General features: G+C 41.7%; 1 protein-coding gene across 1 annotated transcript in view; it reads left to right on the top strand.

The window, feature by feature from the left end:
- lmnb1 (lamin B1) overlaps window positions 1–16,933 on the top strand; it is a 29,468-nt gene extending 12,535 nt beyond the window's left edge. Inside the window, exons 6-11 of the mRNA XM_046067692.1 lie at window positions 10,044–10,264; window positions 10,362–10,590; window positions 10,698–10,802; window positions 14,801–14,920; window positions 15,381–15,488; window positions 15,732–16,933. Coding sequence (XP_045923648.1) covers window positions 10,044–10,264; window positions 10,362–10,590; window positions 10,698–10,802; window positions 14,801–14,920; window positions 15,381–15,488; window positions 15,732–15,773 — 825 coding nt within the window. The 3' untranslated portion in view covers window positions 15,774–16,933. The remainder of the gene's footprint in view (window positions 1–10,043; window positions 10,265–10,361; window positions 10,591–10,697; window positions 10,803–14,800; window positions 14,921–15,380; window positions 15,489–15,731) is intronic.
- Window positions 16,934–21,744: the final 4,811 nt, after the last annotated feature.

The raw sequence follows: 21,744 nt of genomic DNA, 5'->3' as shown, positions 1-21,744 counted from the left end.
ATGGAGCTAACCGTCTTTGTTTTAGTATTTTCTTTTTTAGAGGGGCTACAGAGTCGAGTGTCATTCGCAGCGAGCCTGCAGCACTATCAACAAGATGATCGATTTGGGAGGGACTGAAATTAGCATAGGAGTCCTCCGTTATTTTGTGACTTTGAGAGCTGATGGAATTGCATCCTTAAATTTAGCTACAGCACTATCAGACAGACATCTTGTATAGAAATTTTTTCTCCCATATGTGACATAATAGTGCTGTCAACATTAAAACACTGTATTTTTTTGAGGACTATCTAAAAAAAAAAAAAAAATTGAACACCATGGAAAAGTTCATTGTGAGCACCAGAACAAGACTGAGAGATTACAGGCTTCAGAAAAACCTACTACCTTTTTTAGGAAAACTCTAATCCACCAAACAAACTCGGAGGCGGCTGTCACACACCTAATTTCTTGCCTTAACTAAACCATCACCCTTGTTACAGCCCAGCTACCTGTCTGCAGGCATAACGCTCATTATATGCTGACAAAAAAGGTGGATGTAAATCTCTGCAGGTAGCCTACAATATCTGTTCTGCCGAATTATGCATTCACCTCTTAAGCTCCTTATCAGAAAGGTTGCTGATCAAACGCAGTTATCCCCTCAGATTGTTTGCTGAATCTCAAGGAGAACTATATCTACCGAGTGTAATAACTTATTGATGACTCAAAACGTCCTTCAGTATGTACTTCGAATCAATCATCCCCACTGATGAACCCCACAAAGAATAGTATATCGTTTTCAAACCGTAACGTTACACTCAGAGGTGCATGGCTCTCCTCGGCGAGCAGGTTTGACTGAACTCTGCAGCCGCTCCCCCCTCGGCTCTCTGCCTTTTAAACCCTTTGTGTCCCTCTAGTTCAGGTGCAGCCACTTACAATAGTATCTGACTAGTATCTAACTGAACAGTGACTCCGTTAGAGGTTGTAGCTAAATCTCACATTGCCCGTTTGTAAAGTTTACCATTAACATAACATCAGCTAACTGAGAGCTGAGCCTTTATAACTTCCCACAGACGCCTTTTCTTCAAAGCATTATAACCCTAATGTCTAACACTAAGGTTAATCTAATACATTTTGTCTTCTCTCTTCTTGCTGAGTTGTCTTTGACTCATTAAAAGCTGCGGTTAGAACACACTTACTCCTGTTAACTTAGCATCGTTAGCAGTTTGGCTGCTTGTATTTGGCTAATTAGCATAATGAGCTAAGCTAACAAGCTATACGCCGACAGCGATACCTGTTAAATATTGTTAACATAACACATAAATAAAATACAAGAATTTCACTCACCAACTGGAGCACAGACTTCCTGGAGGTTCTCTCGCCAATAATCCGCAAAGCCTGCCATTATTCATCTGGTATCTGCATGTAGAAATGTCCAGACGGCTCCAACAGGCTGAGGCTCAGAGCTCTGTGTATTAGCTGAGTGAGGCTAACAAACAACAATCACTCAGCTAGGAGTGACAGCTACCAGAGCCGCCTGTCGCCTGTCAAAGCAGCCACACCCCTAATAATGCAGAACTTTAAGGCTTAATATAATTTAAACAGGTGAGTTATAAAAAAATTCAACTCCCATTGTCACGAAGGGCAAAATTAGCGATATACACTAAAACCATTTTTTGAACCAGGCTTTAAACGTGTTATTCTGCTGTAAAGTTGGGCATTTTAACATGGGGGTCGATGGAGATTGACTCCCTTTTGCAGCCAGCCTCAAGTGGCCACTTGATGAATTGCAGTTTTTGTTACTTCTGGGTTCAACCCGGAAACCGGAAGGTTGCCACTTGTTTTGAAACCCAATAACTCTAACCTAATAACTGAGCAATTGTCAGAAGAATCAATTGTCTCAAACAAATTCTGCGAAAATTGGAATTAGTCTTGCGATGATTTAGCTATCCAAAACGGAGCTATATGGAAAGAGCACTTTGCAAACCTGTTTGACCAGCCTATTTAAATTCTGACCAACAACAAATATCCAACAGATTGGAGAACCTTGAGTGCTCTAAAGGATAATCAAAACTCATTGGACTTTCCAGTAACTCGGAAAGAAAGGTGTAGATGGTATCCTAAATGAGATGCCAGTACATACGGACCTCAAACTGGCCATTCTAAAGCCTCATACTGAATATAGGCCATTTCCCTGACTCCTGGAACGAAGGACTTCTCATGAAAGTGGTGATAAACAACTACAGGGGCATCTGTGTTAGCAGTAACCTTAGGAAGGTGTTCTGCAGCATACTGAAAACAAGAATAAATGAAAAGAACACAATGTCTAAAGTAAAGGCCAAATAGGATTTTTTCCAAATCATCGAACATTAGAACAGTATCACATGTGCGTCTGTATTGCAAGGATCTTGCTAAATGTGGTCAATGGATTTTATCATTTGAGATTGTATATTTGCGTCGCTTTAAATGTTGCTGCCACAAGGAATTGTGGGACGGCATTTTCTCCTTTCCTTTTGTAAAGGATGGTCCGGTGTACTCTGTATTAAAGGAGATATAAAAGGAAGCATTGAGGCTCCTTTCCTTAGCCTTTATAGAATTCCAACAGACTTGTCATGGCTGCCACGGAAATACTTCCGGTTCACTTCACTCAATTAGGAACCTTCCTAAGCAAAACGACTCCCAAGCCAGTTTGTGATGTTTCTAGTCAGGATGCTTTCTATTGCTCCTCTGTAAAAGCTGACAACAACTTGGTGTGGGAATTTGACGTTCGTGGAACTTTTGAAGCTCTAATTTATAAATTTAACACGCTCTGAAGTGTACAGTATGAACAATGCGGTTGTTGCGGTGCTTGCCATCCTCCGCGGTAGGCTTCACCAATGGCGTGATATTTCAATTTTGCGGTTATCGCCACAGCCCTACTCTACGCAGAAGATATAGTTTTACTAGCACCTACAAAAGAGGGCTTGCGGCACAACATGAATTTACTGTGAAACATGGGCACTGATAATAAATCCTCAAAAACACTCCAGGTTACAGAGAAACAGGGCCTCTCTCAGGTCTGCATATCAGGTTTATAATATATGTGTGACCAGAGATGTGCTCCCCTTTTTTCTTAAGCGCTGCATTGTTGTCACTTTGGAGAGCAGAGTAGCGTCTAAAGAGCAAATTTCCTTCTAAATAGCTTTTCCTATGGCTACTCGCTCAACGTAAAACTTTTTTCCAATTTGCCCCAGTGGGTTTAAACTTACTGGCCCAAAGACAATTTTTACTGTCCATCCAAAAGTGTTTAATCAAAGTTAAAATTATAAAAAATAAAAACGTTAACAAAACAGTATGTTTTCTTTTAAAAGTAAATTAAGACTCAAAGAAGACGTGCTCTCCTGCTGACAGCCATTTACGAAAAATGTACACAGAGCAGCGGACACGAGTCGCCTCTATCCTGATGAACAGGTTGCCATGGTAGCGACCTGTCAATCACAAGGTAGTTCGTCCAAAAGCATACGCTGCATTATCATCTATTTTCCCATAAATAGGACCATAATATACTAAATGAACATCATGCGGTGTTGAAGAAGACTTGAAACTAGCGATAGAGACTATAAACTCATTTAAGTGTTTACTGAGCTAATAAATCAGCTGAGAAGTAGCAACATTTTACCATTATTTCTAATGGAACTCGCCCCCTGCTGGCCGTTAGAGAGAATGCAGCTTTTAGTTCCATCTGCATGGTTTCACTTTCGACCCAGAGGGTTGCTGCATGATTGAGATTAGAGAAATAACATTTCACGTAACTACAACTCTGTGAGTTGCTAGTTCAACTGTCCTGACATTACGTTTTACTGGCCCCAGGCCATCAGGCCACTGTTATTGTCGAGCCCTGGAAGCGATGGCAGGTTGATGCCTTCGCAGCCCTGCAGTAGGAAGAGGCTGACTATGCTAGCTGGAATAAACCAGTTAGCTTCACGGCAGACCTCGCCTCCCCACATGGCCCTTTTTCCTGCCGCTTCTGCCTTTTCCCTCCAAAGCTTGGGCCGAGCCTGGGAAGCTGTAGGCACCGGTTGCGAGAGATGTCCACTTCACCATGGTCAGGGGCCTCAGTGAGTGTAATTTTCCCTCTGTCCAACGTATGGAGCCCAGCCTGACAGCGATCCTGCTGCCTAAAGCCACATTCTTCAGCAGGAGGAAGCCGGCTACGCCCGTGACCAGGTTACAGCTTACGTCACAGAGCGTGTCCAACAGTGTGCCGCCCAGGCAGCAGCTGCCACCAACAACATCTCACTGCTGGCCTCGTTCATGTCTTCTGTCGCTGTCCAACCCGACGCCCTTCCCTCTGAGCTTGTCAGCGAATTTGGAAAGGAGATGGCCGTTTTGTCGCTCTCCACAGTGGTGGCAGTCGCCCTGGCATGGATCATGGCGTGGCGTGACACAATGGCTCTTTTCTTTTCAGTTCCTAACAGTCAGTATGCCTTTCTCTCCCCTGAGGCTGTGGAGGATATTTGCACAGCGGCATCATAGGCTTCAACCTGCCCTTGTATCCATTTCCATCTACTTGATGTGTCTGAGTTTTCCCTGACACATACGATACTGAATGTTCTGGAGACCAGGCACGACTCAGGCGGCTCGGGACACATTACACAGCCTTCACTGTAGATGAGTCAATAAAGGCTCCTCATGCCATGGGCTGCTGGGGCTCTCCTCGGTCTTAGTTGCGCTCCAGTGGGACTGCCACAATATGTAACAACCTTCCTTACTGTCCCTTCAACATAAGCACACAGTGTACATCTGTGTGTGCTTGTACTCTGGGTGCTCTTGTGAGCCATGAGTTTTTCCTCCACATTAACACCCCCGTGCCCATGGGGGGTGTGTGTGTGTGTGTGTGTGTGTGTGTGTGTTCCACTCTCACACCTGCTCTGCTCGTTTTTGGGACTGGTTACAATGCGTAACTGTTGTTCCAATTCCTTCACAGCAGCAGGTGTATGGAATGTGAATAATGTGCCCGAACTTGCTTAGCTTCTCAGTAGCAAGGTGTACATTGGTATGGCTGCTGGATTTTTGGTGGTCTTTTATCATGCATTGTGATTAGAGTGCTGTAAGCTGGTGTGTTAATGTTTATGACCGCTGGTGGTGCAGTGGGCATTGACTACATCTGGCTTCACCCTTATCCTAATAGCAGGTCAGGAGGGCGAAGCCTTATACAAAATTGAGCGTTGGTTACATGTTGTAACCCCATTCTATGAGTATTAGCCATCCCAAACTGCAGGCCAACCAGGTGTTGTATAACTGATATGGGGACCTGAGAGAGGCCCGTGCACAGCACATGGGCGTGAAAGAAATCTTAAGGACTGCGCATGCGCGCGGGGATGAAACCGATAGTGACAGATCTTTGAGGGCTATGCCTATCCTCATAGAATCTGGGGTTACAATACATACAACGAATGCTCTGATGTGTGGTGTCCCCTCACAAAATGTGACTTTACAAATTGGGACAATCACCCAACTGAAGTTCTGCAAGAGTATCTTCCGGGTCCAGAGAAAAATGTCCAACAGGTCCTGCAAGGCAGAATTGAGCTACTACCCTCTAATTATTAAAATGCAAAAAAGAGCACTCAAATTCTGGCAAGGATGTAAAAATGAGCGACCCCCAGTCACCCCACTATATAGCTCTGAAAAGCCAAGAGCTGATATTAGGAAGGAGCCCACAACTTGTCCTCGGACTCAGTGATTTAACACTAACTCGCATCACAGAGGCTCAGGAAAACAACACACTAGCCAGAACCATACGCAGAGGAGCCATTATACATGAGGAGGACAGTGTTTTTTTTTTTTTGGTTGTTTTGTTTTAAACTGTAGCCTACTTTTACTCTTTATTGTAGAATTTTCTTTTAGCCAGTAATCTACTTTTAATTTCGCTACATTTTCAATTCATACCTTCATAACTTCACCAGTCTGTAATCTGCAACAGGCTTCGTTAACTGAATGAGCTGTCAGCCAGGCTGTGTGCGCACAGTTACGCAGAAGAGCACCAGGTCTCCTTTGTGGTACAGAGAGACGGCGCTTATTACAGATGAATGAGCTGGACAGATGCAAACATTTAGAAAATCAGGCAAAAAAAAACCTTTTTCAGTTTAAGGCTTTATTGTTCTACTGATACAACTGAAATCCAGCCTGCGTCGCTCTTTAACAAGCCGGCCGGCACCTACTTTCACTTTCCATTAACGGTGCATTAAAAGCGTATTTAGTCTCTGCAGAGAAAACGTAAACTTCACACTGTAACATCAAAGTCTGATGATCACTAGATTGATTCTGATATATTAACAGTATCCTGTTGTTGAAAAGAGCATCGCTTTCTTTTGATGGATATCAGCCTGTTTTTCTTTCTTTTTTTTCTTTTTTTTACATTGGTTACTGTTCAATAGTGATGTGAGTCGATAAACAGAATGTCGCTGGCAAAACTAATCTTTCACTCAGCAGCTACCAGCTGTTATTTATTCAGGAAACAATCATTTTTGAGATGCACAGAGAGAAAATATGGTGGATAAAACAGTCCTGTTGGGCTTTACGCATGACGCACAGCTTCCTATGAATGTAGTTTTACCTGCTTCAACAACGAGCTGCTCCCGTGTTACAATCATTCTTTGCATTGTAAAGATTATTTATATGCTTTATTAGATGCTTGAGTAATCAGATTGTTTTGGTTGCCTGTGCTACTGCAAAGCAAGTGGTTTGGTTGGCTACATGTCCATAATAAAAATTTACAGGCTTCAATAGTTGGCTGGGCAGCAAGCGTGATATTTTAAAGTGATCTTATCAACACATTCATGGAGATTTAAAAAGGAAAATAATTATTAAACAGAAATAGCTAAAGACAATCAACCAGCAAAGCAAATTGCATTCCCTAGAAATTACCATATTGCGGCTGTTTCTAACCAGATGAACAGCAGATGAAATAGGTATGTCATTTTTGTCTTTTACTTTTTGTGGGAGTAATTGTACTTTTCTTGAGTAAAGATTTTGAGTACTCTACCTGCCACTGGCCAGCGGCACCAGTACTAGCACTGTCATGGTGAACATGAGACAGACAGCAGAGATGAGGTCAAAAGCAGAACAGAGTCACAGCCAGCACAGCCCAAAGCACCAGCTTATGGTAAGACTGATGATGATATGGCTCATTTATTTATCTACTCAAGGGCTCAGCTGAAGTGATTACTTTACTTTAGGAGGTTAGAGAGGTGTTTCTAGTCTGAAAATGTATTTTAATGGCTCATTTATTTACTCGCATAAAATTCTCAAGAATACAGGAATAAAGGTCTCGACAAATGCTTTGTCTGGAGAGTGGAACTCCTGGGCCACTTTTTTGCCTCCGTCTGTGGCCATCCTTGACCTTTAAAACTTGTGCCATGAGGTGTGTGTGTGTCTCTGCTACCTGTCCATAAACAATTTGAAAGTAGTCAAAATATTCACACAGAGACGAGCATCCTGCAGCATTTTAAGAGGAAGAGGACAGAGGTCACAGGAGTAGAAAGAACTGAGGAGGACGAGCTTGTAAGTTGTATGGATAGGTATTAGACCGTAAATTCTATAACTTGAGACTTTATTCCAACGGCATGTCATCAGAGTTTGCATTGAAAACAGTTCTGTGTTCACGAACATTTGTTGCAGGGAGAGTCGGGGCCAAGTGAGACACAAGAAATATCACAGCTACATCTAGTGTAACTTTAGGATAACTAAATTCATTTGTACTGTGGCTAGTTACATTAACTATAATATTGTCATAACGTTCATGCCTATAATGCTTTATGGAATTGAAAATGTAATTGATAAGCTAGTGAGCTAAGAATTTAGTTGGATAAAGATACAGTTTCCCAATCGAAATAGCAGCGACACACACAAGACCCCAAGTCAGAGAAAGAGAGAGCAAGGCTAAGAGGGGCAGAGTGAACCAATGCAGCTCTACAATACAATAAGATTTTACCCATTTTAGAGGAAAAATAGAAAACCAATATGCGGCGCTCCATGTTGATATTGTGGTGGGCCAGTACAACGAAACCCATGTCTGACTGAGACTCATGAGAGCATTAAATATATTGCTGCAGAATAAAGCCAAAAGTCGAGGATCAGTCTGTCTGTCTGTTTTAACTGTGAGCTAAAATTTTGTGAGCTGTTGTAGCCCATGCAAGTGTTAGGGGAAGATATATTATCAAGTTCCAGCAAATCAGTTACAGTGGCATTCATTCCAGGATACACAAGTTGAGACTTTTTCCTATGCCTTTGTCAGAGTATTCATTATTAAATTTAACTAACATATTTTACTTTGAGTAAACCTTTCTGGAATCTGACTTTCTGACTTCTCCTAAGGTGCCTTTGGTTATGTTATAATATACTAATTTGTTCCTGGCTCATCCTTAAGTCATACTGTGATGTAGGTAATTACTACATAATAATCAAAACATATTTGTATGTGAATGTTATTTTATCAATATCTCATCGTAGAAGGACCTCCTATCTACGAGATGATAGAGCTTCTTCATATTTGTATAAGAGTCTCATGAAATTCCCTCGATTTGCTCCAGTTAAATTACCTCTAGGTGTTCTGCCTTTTTTTTTTTTTTTTTTTTTTTTGTTGATCAATTGGAATTCCTTCTATTTATGTTTTTCTGTTTATTTGATGAACTGGTTGATCTCTTTAGAACGACATGGTGCCACCTTGTGGCATTTTCTGATGTGAAGTTTTTCAGTTCAGTTATCAGGTTTTTCTCATCTGTATGGATAGGATATATGGAATTTTTATCAAAGTTTTTGGGCAAGGCAAGTTTATTTGTATAGCACATTTCAACAACAAGGTAATTCAGAGTGCTATACATAAAACATAAGCTACAGGGAAATATAAAAAAGTTAAATAGAAAATAAACTGGCAGGTCTCTCACCTTTGCGTATATTACTCATTCATTCCCCATCTCTTATGGTAACATATTTTGTTGTTTTTCATAATCTGAGCCAGTGGAAGCATGTAGATGTTAAACAGAAGAGGCCCCAGAATGGAGCCTTGGGGAACTTCACATGTCATTTTTCTTAGCTCAGATGTGTAATTGTTTTTGTGTATATTTAGTGCCAAGAAAGCACTAAGCTGTTGAAAAACAGCTTTTTCAATGATTTTACTTAAACAGCAGATTTGATATGGGCCTGTTACTGCTCATTAGTGACCTGTCTAGATTGCTCTTTTTTTTTTTTTTTTTTTTTTTAAAGTTCTGCGTCGAATCGACACCGTAGGTGACGGCATAGGCTATGGGGCTACGCAGAGGCTACGCCTTCGCCTGACGTGCACCTCCTCAAAAATGTAACCGACCGGATGTGCCCCGTGCTTTGTAGTATCTTTTACTATCGGCCAAAAACGGTGGCAGTAACACAGTGGATCACAATGACTCATTTCGCTATCAGAATGTGATCCATTCGGTCAGTAACATTTGAAAAGGCTATACCAGCCGCACATATACAATTTTACCCCCATTCACGTTAGCGGAGGGCTAAACCGGAAGTTAGCCTGCTCGGCAGGCAAAAGTCAACACAGTGGACGCTGTAGCGCTACTGCCGACTAGTGTTTGGGGATGTAATTGCAGATTGACGGATGCACAAGTATAAATGCATGGCTACGTGCGTAGCCTACGGCGTAGGTACGTATGTCAGAGAAGAAGGACCGCCTTGCATTTGTCTTATTCTTATAAGTTATAAATGCGAAGTCTCTCTTTATAGAATCATAATGAACCTGGAGATTAGTTTTTTGCCACCTGCGTTCAGCAGGTGATGGGAATCATAATAAATAGAATCTACACTTTTTTCAACAGGATCTTTTGAAATGATGAGGTTTATTTAGTTCTAAGAGATGTCTAGTGATGGGATCCATCGAAGAGCAAGAAATTCAGTGGTCAGCAAAATTGAGTAAATGTTTTAGTAGTTTCCAACCAGTCAGGTCAGTTTGTTTCACAATCCATATCTTATTTTTTCTTTTTTACATAAAGGAGAAATGAAAGAAGAACGTAAGCCTCTGTGATACATACCTCTTTGTCTCTATTCAGACTCGTGGTTGGCGTGATCGTATAGCAGAGCTTGAAGTGGCGTTGACTCAGGAGAAAGACATGAGCCGCAAGCTGCTGGCAGACAAAGACCGTGAGGTGGCTGAGATCCAGGCCAGGATGCAGCAACAGCTGAACGAGTACGAACAGCTGCTGGATGTTAAACTGGCTTTGGACATGGAGATCAATGCGTACCGCAAACTTCTAGAGGGGGAAGAAGAAAGGTGAGGACTCAAAGTTGTGGCATTGTTTATGTTACAGACACACCCGCTGAGTTACATTACTGACCTGATGTCTATCTGTGGTGTTTCCCTCCCCCAGACTGAAACTGTCTCCCAGTCCTTCATCTCGTGTCACGGTATCTCGAGCCTCGTCCAGCAGCCACAGCGTGCGGACCACTCAGGGGAAGAGGAAACGTGTTGATGTGGAGGAACAGGAAGCCAGCAGCTCAGTTTCCATCACTCACTCTGCCTCGGCCACAGGATCCATTTGCATCGACGAGATCGACACCGACGGCAAGTTCATCTGCCTCCACAACAGCGGAGATGAGGTGACCTCCTGGCTGTTAAGATGTTACAAGCTTTCAGTGACTTATTGTTTATGTGGAGATACGCTTTTTATTTATTTATTTATTGTGTCAACGACTGTCTGTCTCAGGACCAGGCAATGGTGGGATATGAGATGATTAAGACAATCGGAAGTGCTACAGCCACCTACAAGTTCACACCCAAATATGTCCTGAAGGCTGGCCAGAAAGTCACGGTAAGAGTTTCTTTAGTTAGATTCTAATCATTTCAGCTGAACCTCAGGAGTTTAAAAGTATAGCTTGTTTAGGAAGAGTCCAGTGATGTCAGTTCACTTTTATTTATATAGCACCAATTCAGAACAGAAGTGATCTCATTGCACATTTCATGTAGAGGAGGTCTAGACCACATTCTGTAATATTAACAATATCCAGTCAAAAATGGCATCAGTCATTTTGAAATTCTTATGTTTGTAAGGAAGAAAAGTCGTAACATCTGAAATGCTGTTTTTCTCTCAAGCCTGTGAGTAGTTGGACAGTGTATGTGTATAATTCTGAGACAGCAGGGATTAGCTGTGAATGTTGTAGCTTATTCAACATGCCAAGGTGCAGGAAAAGACTTGTGCCTTTGGCCCCTTTCAGACATGCACCTGCTGACAGCTGTGAATGTTTCTGAAAGTTTGTTTACCATAAGCCTGGCCACTCTGCTGCAAACATTCCAACCATCTGGATCACTGTCGCACATCTGCCTCATAATCAGAGCAATGTCGTTCTCGGTGCAAGTAACACGCGAAGCATTGCGAGATCTCTGCACACCAAGCAGACCAGAAAACATGGAGTGGATTCCAGTGTCAACAACACTCAAAATAGAACTTTTCAATACACAATGCCTCACAAATAAAGCATCCTTCATACAAAACCACATCATGGACAAGGGATTAGACTTAATGTGCCTAACAGAAGCATGGCACACACCAGGGGTTTACTCAGCACTAAATGAAGTCAATCGCCCCAGTTACAGCTACCTGGAGAAAGCCCGCAGCACTGGTCATGGTGGCGGCCTAGCTTTCATACACCGACAGAACTTGGAGCTTTCTCCCCTCCACTGCCTACACTGTCCTTATTTGAATGCCTAGCACTTAAATGTAAACCCCCCTTTCCCATGACAATGCTCCTCATCTACCGGCCCCCCAAACCCAACTCAGCTTTCATCTTAGAAATACACAACCTGCACCACCTCTGCCAACATTATTATAGTTGGAGATATTAATATTCATCTAGACAACCCCTCCTGCCACTTTGCAGCTGAGTTTCTGCAACTACTGGACTGGACTCAACCTCCAACAACATAGTGATGTCTCCACACACTCCAGGGGGCATACACTGGACCTGGTCATTTCAATCTCCGCCCCCATTTGCAACCTTCGGCGAATGATCCGGATGAGTCTGACCACAAGGCCATCTCAATGGAGCTGCCACTCCTTTCCTTGCACACCAAAGACAAGCGTCAAATCTGCTATAGGAAACTCAAAAAGATCAACCTGGACACTTTGACCATAGACCTCAATAATCTCTCCCTTGCTGATTTCTCCTCAGTCACTGAGTCCGTTCACTTCTACAACCTATCTCTGAGCAGTCTCCTTGATCTCCATGCCCCTGTCAAAACTAGAACTGTCAGCTTCTTACCCTCAGCCCCCTGGTACACATGCGAACTCTGGAAAATGAATACAGCTGGGCATGTCCTTGAGCGGCGCCTCAAGGCCTCAGGGCTCACTGTTCATAGGCAAGGCTACTGAGAACATCAGAAGTCCTATGCAAGGTCTTGCAAGAATTGAAACTAGTGACTGAGACCATAAACTCATTATTACTGAGGTAATTATTCAGCTGAGAAGTAGGGTCATTTTGGCATTATTTCTAATGGAGCCAGATTTCTTTTTGCAACCAGAAGAGTTGCCCCCTGCTGGCCGTTCCATAGAATGCAGGTTTCAGGGACTTCCACATTCACATCAGATCGCTGGCCGGAAGCTTCCCGCTTGGCCCTGGCCACAGCACAGAAACAGCTCTGGTCAGGGTCACAAATGACCTGCTGATGACTGCAGATACTCGCTCCTCATCTCTTCTCATCCTCCTGGACTTGACTGCAGCTTTTGACGCTGTGGACCACAATATCCTCCTTCACTGTCTACATTCCACTATTGGTCTTTTTGACTCTGAGTGGTTCTCATCCTACCTCACCGGGAGAACTTAGCATGTCGCCTCGGGAGAGGATAAATCCCTGACATGTAATGTCACCTGTGGTGTCCCTCAAGGGTCTGTGCAGGACCCAACCCTGTTTGTTTTCTACATGCTCCCCCCTTGGCCATGTCATCAGCTGGCATGGAATGTCATTCCACTGCTAACTTACTGCTGACAAACTCAACCCCCTCTGTTGCCCTGCCATCATCCACTCTGACCACCTGCCTGGAGGAGGTAAAAGCGTCAAGGTCTCCCTCCTGACCCAGCAGTGCATCCATGGTGAAGCCAAATTAACATAAATTGGTTTTTAATTAAGAAAAACAGGAAGCTCAATGTTCAGTTTGTAACTCACTAGCAACTGGAACAGGAAAAGTAATGCCTCAGAAGTTGCCCGAGAATCCTGTGGTTAAGATTTCTTCAGTATCAAATTAATTCAGTGATATATTAACACATTAAATATCAAAATCAATATTTTTCTTTTTTGGTTTTAAAACAGAAAATCCAAAAAATGACTTGTGTTTTTTTTGGGGGGGGGGGTCCGTTTTGGTTTGAAACGGAATAATCAAAGAATGAACCAACACAGATTGTTAAACATGCAGCAAGAGAGAAATGTGCATCTTGTAACGTTACTGCCTTAAGATCACAGCAATAAATGGATTCTCTTATGCACAAAGATCAGTCTACAAAAACAATTTTCCCCTTGCAGCATGACTGTAAGAAGTTTAAAACCCCTCTTACAATCACTCTCTAACCAATGTTTATAACTTTCATTTAAAATCAACTGCATGGCACTGTCAAACTTCCTGCTGATACTTAATACTGATATACAGTTAGCCATAATAGGAATATTGAGTTTGTTAATTGGCATTATGGTCATTTTCAAAAGCAGTTTTTTTTGTAATAACTGAAGCATATTTGTGCAGTTGGAATCTTGGCATCATCTTTAGCAAATATATAAATGTGTTCCAAATACCTGTTATTGCTCTCCTTAATTACTAATAATCAGTATTGGCCCTGAAAAACTCTTGTCGACCCCTTACCATAAAGTGAGAGGTACAGGTTTTAAATTTGACTTTGGCATTTTGGAATCATTACAGACAGAGGAAAGGTTTGTCCCTGGTAGGCTGCTAGTAATCGAAACTGATCGAACCTCTAACTGATGTAATGTTTTGTTTTTGTAATCCTATTACTATTTTCCCCACTAGTGTGTTCATGTACTGTATCCTTAAAAGCATACTACTGCATTGGTCACGTGACTCCGCCCTGTCCAGTCCTGCTCAGCTTCCAGGCTTGAGTCTGAAGCTCAAGGTTTGTTAGCAGCAGTTGGGGAAACAGACGACTTTCAACAGACACACTGTGACCTACACTGTACTTTTCCTTCCAGACTGACAACTTACTCGCTTGCTTTTAGCGTTACTTTCCGAGACACATTGCACTGCCATTATACCAACAATAATTTTGACCAAGAATGGCGGTGCTGTGGTGGTCACAACATCTGGAAAATCACTTTTTGGCATTTGTGAATTGAAAAAGATATCCCACCTTTCGTTAGTTCAGCTACATATTACAGTAGCCTGAAAGCCAAATTAATTGTTCATTAGTTGTAATCGAAAAAAAAAGTATAATTGCAATTTTGAGTTTAGTTCATATTGTCCTACTACATAGACAGTAATTTAATAGCATTCTGACTGGATAACGAAAGGATCGGGGTGCAGTCATCAAACCAAAAACATAAATATGAACTTCTCTCTTCTGGGGAATGTTTTTACCCCTCAAAGGTGGCTGGAAAGAAGCCATGCAGTTTAATTTCAGCTGGACGTTCAACCAGTGATATCGGAGAGGACTGATTGACATCAACTGATTCTTGACCAAAAGTCTCAGTGAGGTCTCTTTGGATTTTAAGAATGCAGTGTGCGGTGAATGTGCAGCGGGAATACTGTGGCGAAAATGAGGATGACTTTGAGACTTTCGGAACCCTCTTGTAACTGTTTGCTGTGTGCAGGTTTGGGCGTCTGATGCTGGTGTGAGTTCCAAACCTCCCACAGACCTGGTTTGGAAGAACCAGTCCTCCTGGGGTTCGGGGGAGGGCGTCCATGTGGTGCTGATCAACCCACAGGGAGAGGTGAGACAATACACAAGTCCTTCCACCACCTCTATTCCTGTACTCTGCCTCCGACCCGGTGTCCTGACTGTTCAGGCATACATCTTCCACCTTTTGGCTAGAGTTTAATAGTCACCCAACCTTACCCACATCTGTTTTTTGTTGCCAATTCTCATTTTTGTTTTTCTGACAAAAAATCTAAGAGCGGTGTTTGTCAGTGCCAGTTGTGTCAGGGAAAGGCAAATTAACTTTGGATTGATGTCTCTGTTTCATGTTCTCAGTCACCCAGATCATAGTTATCCAATGAAGGTTAAATCAGGGGCTACTGGACTTGGTTGAAGAAGATGTTTCTCATCCAAGAGGCTTTTCCTAGTAACTTCAACCAAGTCCAGTTGCCTCCAATTTAACCTTCTTTAAATCCCCTTGGTTATATTCTTGATGGGGGAGTTGATGCGCGTGTGTGTGTGTGTGTGTGTGTCAGGAGGTGGCAAAAAGGACTACAACATACAACATGGCAGTAGAAGAGCAGGGAAAGGAAGAGGATGATAATGGAGTGGAGGCCTCTGAAGAAGAGTTCTTCCACCAGCAGGTGAGACTACCAGCCGCGCACACACACAAAAAGTGGAAAAACACTTCACACAAAACCCAGTTCTGAAGCACAGACAGAATATTGGTTGATATCTGTGTTTTAGTCTGACTTTCAAACCAGTTAGTCTCTCATTCAACCTCAAACCTTAACGTTGTGTTTACTGTTAGGTCAGGTGATGTGTTTTTAAAACCTCGGAGCGCTTGTAGCATTATTTAAAATGGTACTGTAAATATTTCATGACAGGGAGACCCTCGCGCTGCCAAGAGAGGCTGCTTCATCATGTAATCCCATTGCACCAACCAGCCACCACCTCCTCTGAGCCCAGCCAGCCTGCCCACTGTAATACTACAACTATTTTTCTATCTTTTGTAGTATATTTCAATAAAATGTGTGAATTTTTATTTTCTTTTTATTTCTCTTAAAAATGCACAACTGCTTTTGGTAGATATATTTTCACCTGGAAAAAAAAAAAAACATGTTTATTGAACAAAATTTGTATTTCTAGTTCTGAACCTTTTGTATACCATTCAACGAATAGCTAAACTCAAAGATAAGCAGTCTCTTTAAGAAAACAGTGTCATTTTTTAATGGATTTTATTTAAGTTTGTATTTGAAATATTATTATAGCTATATTTTAGACCTTTAAAGTTAGAAAAGCCACAGGCTCAGTGATGGGTTTAGGTCATGGGCTTGTTTAGATCAGTTTCTCAGTTAGCTTAAAATAAATTAAAGGACATACACTAAAAGTTCTGCATGCCAGGAGTTCATGTAATTAATTACTTCCTTGACCTAGACTGGACAAAAAGTTGGAATTACACAATATGTAAACCTCTTCTCAGTGGCATCCCTCTAGCATCAAAAGAAATGTTAATACCTTGATTGTATTCACACAGAAGTCAGTGGACCGTTGATGTTTGTCAGCAGTTGCTTTAAGCTGATGATACACGGCGCAACTTTTTGAGCAATGTTGCTGGTCACGGGATAGCGGCGGTGCGGGGTGGGTGGCAGAGTGGTGGGGGAAGGGGATTACGGTGGTAATCTTTACTCATTACCATTGACGGCAATGTTGCCCTGCACCATTGCTCTAAAAGTTGCCCTGTGTATCATCAGCTTCATCCCTTTGTGTAAGATTTGAAACTGGATTTGGCGACTCCTTATGGTAGTATAAAAAATTGTCATCCTAGGACTACCAAAAATATGTTCTCCAAACAAAAATGTGCGCATCAAAACAATTTGACATGACATTTTGCTTACTCGGCTGTAATGTGAGTTTTTGTTTGCTGACTTTGAATGAGCTTTGCACCATAAACTGAGAAGTGTTGATTGTATTCTTACCTTTTGATATTCGAAGTGTTTGTAGTGCATCTTGTGTTGGTGTTTTTAACTGTGCATGCAATCACTGTCATCTTAATAGTTGAATAATTCTTAATAAATGTTTTCTTGTACTTGTTTTACATTTTGTCATACATCATTCCAACAGTACTACAGGATTACTCATAAGAAATATGTATTCGTAATAAGTAAAAAACAAAAAGCAGCAATCAAGAAATCTGCAGAATAAACAATGCTAGATAACAAAATAAATGTATCTTTATTTGCCTTTATTTCCTGATTTAAATTACCTGGCATCAGATACCAGAACATAGCAGACAGCTGCTGTTATTGTTTTCTAAGTCTGTGAAAGTTGAAGTGATAAATTTAAAACAAAAAAAAAAATGTCATTTATGGGTAAACATGTGGCCAAGATGGAATGCCATTTTAGTATACAGTTTCTCACACAAGTGAGTACACCCCTCATATTTTCATAAATATTTGATTCTATCTTTTCATATGACAACACTGAAGAAATGACACTTTGTCACACTGTAAAGTAGTGAGCTTGTAGAACGGTGTAAATTTGCTGTCCCCTCAAAATAACATCACACAGCCATTAATGTCAAAACCGCTGGCAACTAAAGTGAGTACACCCCTAAGTGGAAATGTCCAAATTGGGCTCAATTTGCCATTTACAAGGTCTAAGGGTGCTTTCCCACCTGTCTCGTTTAGTTCGGTTGAATCGCACTAGAGTTCGTTTTCCCCTTTCGTGCGTTTCGTTTGGGCAGGTGAGAACGCAGCAGTCGCAGTTGGGTGCGCACCAAACAAGCGTACCAAGACCACCTCTTCAAGGAGGTTTCGGTACGCTTTCAAACTCTGGTGCGGTTCGCTTGTGGTGTGAAAGCAAACGAACCAAACATAGGATTTTATGATAGCAGAGATGTGATCTGAGCAATATTTCCAAAGCTAAACCACTAATAAATCCATCTGCTGACAGCGACATGCGTTCAGCGACCTTATAATTGATCTGTATAAGCTGCTATATTATGAAAATCATTTTATAAGGTATAGTCTACTTGTCAGCGCGGGTATTTTCCTAATTAATAGGTTAAAATCTGTTTAGGGCAAACTCCATTTACCCTGTCAGTCCATAAAAAATGTGACAGCGATACCACAGTATAACGTAAAAACAGGACATGTACAGTAATAGTACATATCCTGTTTGTACGTTATTATTCATAATAGGCTATGCGGTCGATCTGCGGTCTAACATTAGGCTACCATTCATGCTTATAATGAATTATCACTTCATGAGCTCTTTGCTATACAGATCAGAAGCATTAAAGTGCTGCACAAACCTCTGTCAGTCACCAGAGTTTGATTTCCCCACGTGGGTCCTGATGATGCAGGATGACAATCAAAAGCTGTCCAATCAACAAGTTACCTGTATGTCTGTGTAATGTCATGGTTATTTCTCTGGTTCGTTTGTAAAACTGCAGTGTGAACATTAACCGGACCAGAACAGTGTATCTTTTTTTTCCACATGATCCGGACCAAATGAACAAACTACAGGTGTGAAAGCACCCTAAGTTGTGAATGGGGAGCAGGTGTGTTAAATTTGGTGTTCTCGCTGTCACACTGTCTTACTGGTCACTGGAAGTTCAAGATGGCACCTCATGGCAAAGAACTCTCTGGGGATCTGAAAAGAAGAATTCTTGCTCTAAATCAGGGGTATTCAGTTTCCCGAAGCAAAGGTCCGGAACATCATAACGACTAACTTTCTTTGTCATTCAGTACCATAACAAATAGTTGTATCAACATATGTTTTTAGTTAACAACTGACTGTCAAATAATATTTCAACAATATTTTCAGTTCAGTCAGTTTTCACATAAAACTGGAGGGATAATAAATAACTGCTCTAATAATAAATTCTAAATTTAAGTAAACTAAAATAAAGAGCTTAATTTCAGAAACATGTACAAGTGTAGTTTGAAGTGATGAAGTGTAGTTTCAACCAATTTTATAATAAACACTCCCCTTTCATTCCCTCTTACATGCCACTTTCCTACTTTCTCTTGTTCAGAAACATGAGCTCTGGCTAGGATTGGAGATATGAGATATTCTGGTTTTGAACTGCCCATGGAAATAATGTACATGTAAGAATCTGTACATTCTTGATTAAAAGCCATGTGAAATCTCTTGTCTTTCGTCTCCTCTCTGGTGAATCTCAATCGCAAACTCGTCCTCTGATGCTTATGGGCAGCATTACATGAGACAACTGGAACATGAAATTGGTCTTTGAGTTTCCTGTGCCGCTAAACCAGTAAATTAAATGCTAGAAAAGCTGCCCAGGTTAAAATAGAAACTCTCCATCACAAGGTAGTAATTCTCAATAATAAATCAGCTGTAGGTCGGGGTCCAGAGAGGATGGCGGCTGACTCTGGATCCGTACCGCGGTTCACCAATTAGTGATGTCTGCTCTACAGAAAGATGGCCTAGGCTATAAGAAGATTGTCAAGATCCTGAAACTGTGATGCAGCATGTTGGCCAAGTCTATACAACAAAACAGGTTCCACTCAGAACAGGCCTCACCATGGTTGACCAAAGAAGTTCAGTGCCCGTTCTCAGCGTTATATCCAGAGGTTGTCTTTGGGAAATGGGCGTATGTATGTATGAGTGCTGTCAGCATTGTTGCAAAGATTGAAGGGTGGGCAGTCAACCTGTCAGTTCTCAGCCCATACGCCGCTCACCGCATCAAATTGGTCTGCATGGGTGTCATCCCAGAAGGAAGCCTCTTCTAAAGATGATGCACAAGAAAACCTGCAAACAGTTTGCTGAAGACAAGCAGACTAAGGACATGGATTACTGGATGTCCTTTGGTCTGTTGAGACCAAGATAAACTTATATGGTTCAGTTAGTGTCAAGCGTGTGTGGTGGCAACCAGGTGAGGAGTACAAAGACAAGTGTGTCTTGCCTACAGTCAAGCATGGTGGTGGGAATGTCCTGGTCTGGGGCTGCATGAGTGCTGCAGGTGTCGTGCTGAAAAGTGATCGTCTGCCGAAAACTGATTGCCGTCTGCTGGAGCTGTATTGCCCAGTCTCTTCAATCACTTTCTGGCAAGTGAAATACTGCATTTTAAGTGTTGTATTGGCCATTTAAAGGTATTATAACGGGTAAAAAAGAGTGGATTGGTTGGTAGGCCTACACAGCAAATAAAATAATGCAGAGTCATATGGATAATAGCAAAATTGTCTTAATTATCTATCTAAGTTGGCAGTAAGTCATGTTAATTAGGCTACAGCGCGTTTTCCAAATATAAACAAAGATATTACACATCGGCCTACCAAAGTTTTCGGCAGACGATCACTTTTCGGCACGACACCTGCACTGGGGAGCTACAGTTCATTGAGGGAACCATGAATGCCAACATGTACTATGACATACTGAAGCAGAGCAGGATCCCCTCCTTTCGTGAGCCTGCACTGGGTTGCACTAACTATGTGTGTAACGTTACTTAGCCTAGTTTGAACTCAAGTCGGAGTTTACGTGCTGCTAACGTTTTAAGGGTTGCACCAGCTGAAATACGTCCAACGTAGACATAAGTTACAACTTAAATCTTACACCTAGTCCTTAAAAAAATATTGAGGTTACTTAATGCGGATGGCATTAATATTAGTATGTCAACACTGCGAAGGTATATTAAGTCCTTGGGGTTGTTCAGACGAAAAACCCACTCTGACCTAGTGGAAGTCGCTCTCTTCCTGCTGAAACAATTAAACCAGTACGGGATGTTTCATGGCTATAAATTAATGCATCTGAAAAGCACCCAGGCTGGCTTGGTGGTGTCCCAAAGAACTATCAGGTACCTGCTGAAAATCCTAGATCCGCAAGGAGTACAGCTGAGGCTACGGAATCGTCTAAGACGACGTCTCTACAGAAACCCAGGTCCCAACTTCATGTGACATGTCGATTCATATGACAAACTAAAACCATATGGAATCTATATTAATGGGGCTGTAGACGGATTTTCACGTATGGTCATATGGCTACATGCTTACTCAACAAGTAGCAATTCTAGGGTTATTGCTGGGTACCTCATTGATGAAGTGGAAAGCAGGAGCGGCACTCCCACGCTTATCAGGTCAGACCTGGGTACAGAGAACTGTTCAGTGAAGCAGATGCAGATATTTTTAAGAGGTAACCATGAAGACGAGTTTTCTGAGAGATGCTACATCACTGGCTCAAGTAATCATAACCAAAGGATTGAACAGTGGTGGGGATTTTTAAGAAAACCCCATGCACAATATTGGGTCAAGATTTAAAGGATCTGGACCATTTCTGAGGGGACTTCCTCGATAAAAATCTAATCCAGTTCACCTGTCGGGAAATAATTTAGGTATGCTAAGTCTTTCTCCTTTTTGGTTGAATTAAGATAACAATTTGCATTGGCTGAGTAATAAATTAGTATAATTGTTAACTTCATGGTTCACTTCAATGAACTAGACAGTTCTGTCTTACAGTAAAGCAATAGTATTCATACGTTGCACACTGGAGTAGAGATATTGGACGCTTTAACGATTAATCCTTTCCATAGCCTAGACTACTGTTCATATTTCTGACAGAATTCCAATGTGTAGGCTAATAAAGACACAATCTGCTGGCCTTCTTATTTCCAAAAATGCATTCCTAAATTCTTCTTAAGCTGAAATGAGACTAGCAGTGAGAGGAGTATCTCTCTTCTATTTTTACTCTTTATGTTTTCACTGAAAGGATTTTTTTGCTTATGTTGTCCCCCTTCCCTGGTGGGTGTCGGGGAGGGGTGTGTTCTGTTCCTGTATCTGTCTGTATCATTGACTGTATATAAAAAGGTCTGTATGTAGGAACAACGAGGCAGAAAACTTAAGCTTCTGTTCTGCTCGACTGCATGATTTATTCTGCAGC

Source organism: Micropterus dolomieu, linkage group LG13, assembly GCF_021292245.1.
Source record: "Micropterus dolomieu isolate WLL.071019.BEF.003 ecotype Adirondacks linkage group LG13, ASM2129224v1, whole genome shotgun sequence".
NCBI lineage: Eukaryota > Metazoa > Chordata > Actinopteri > Centrarchiformes > Centrarchidae > Micropterus > Micropterus dolomieu.
This window is presented reverse-complemented; position numbering and strand designations above follow the sequence as displayed.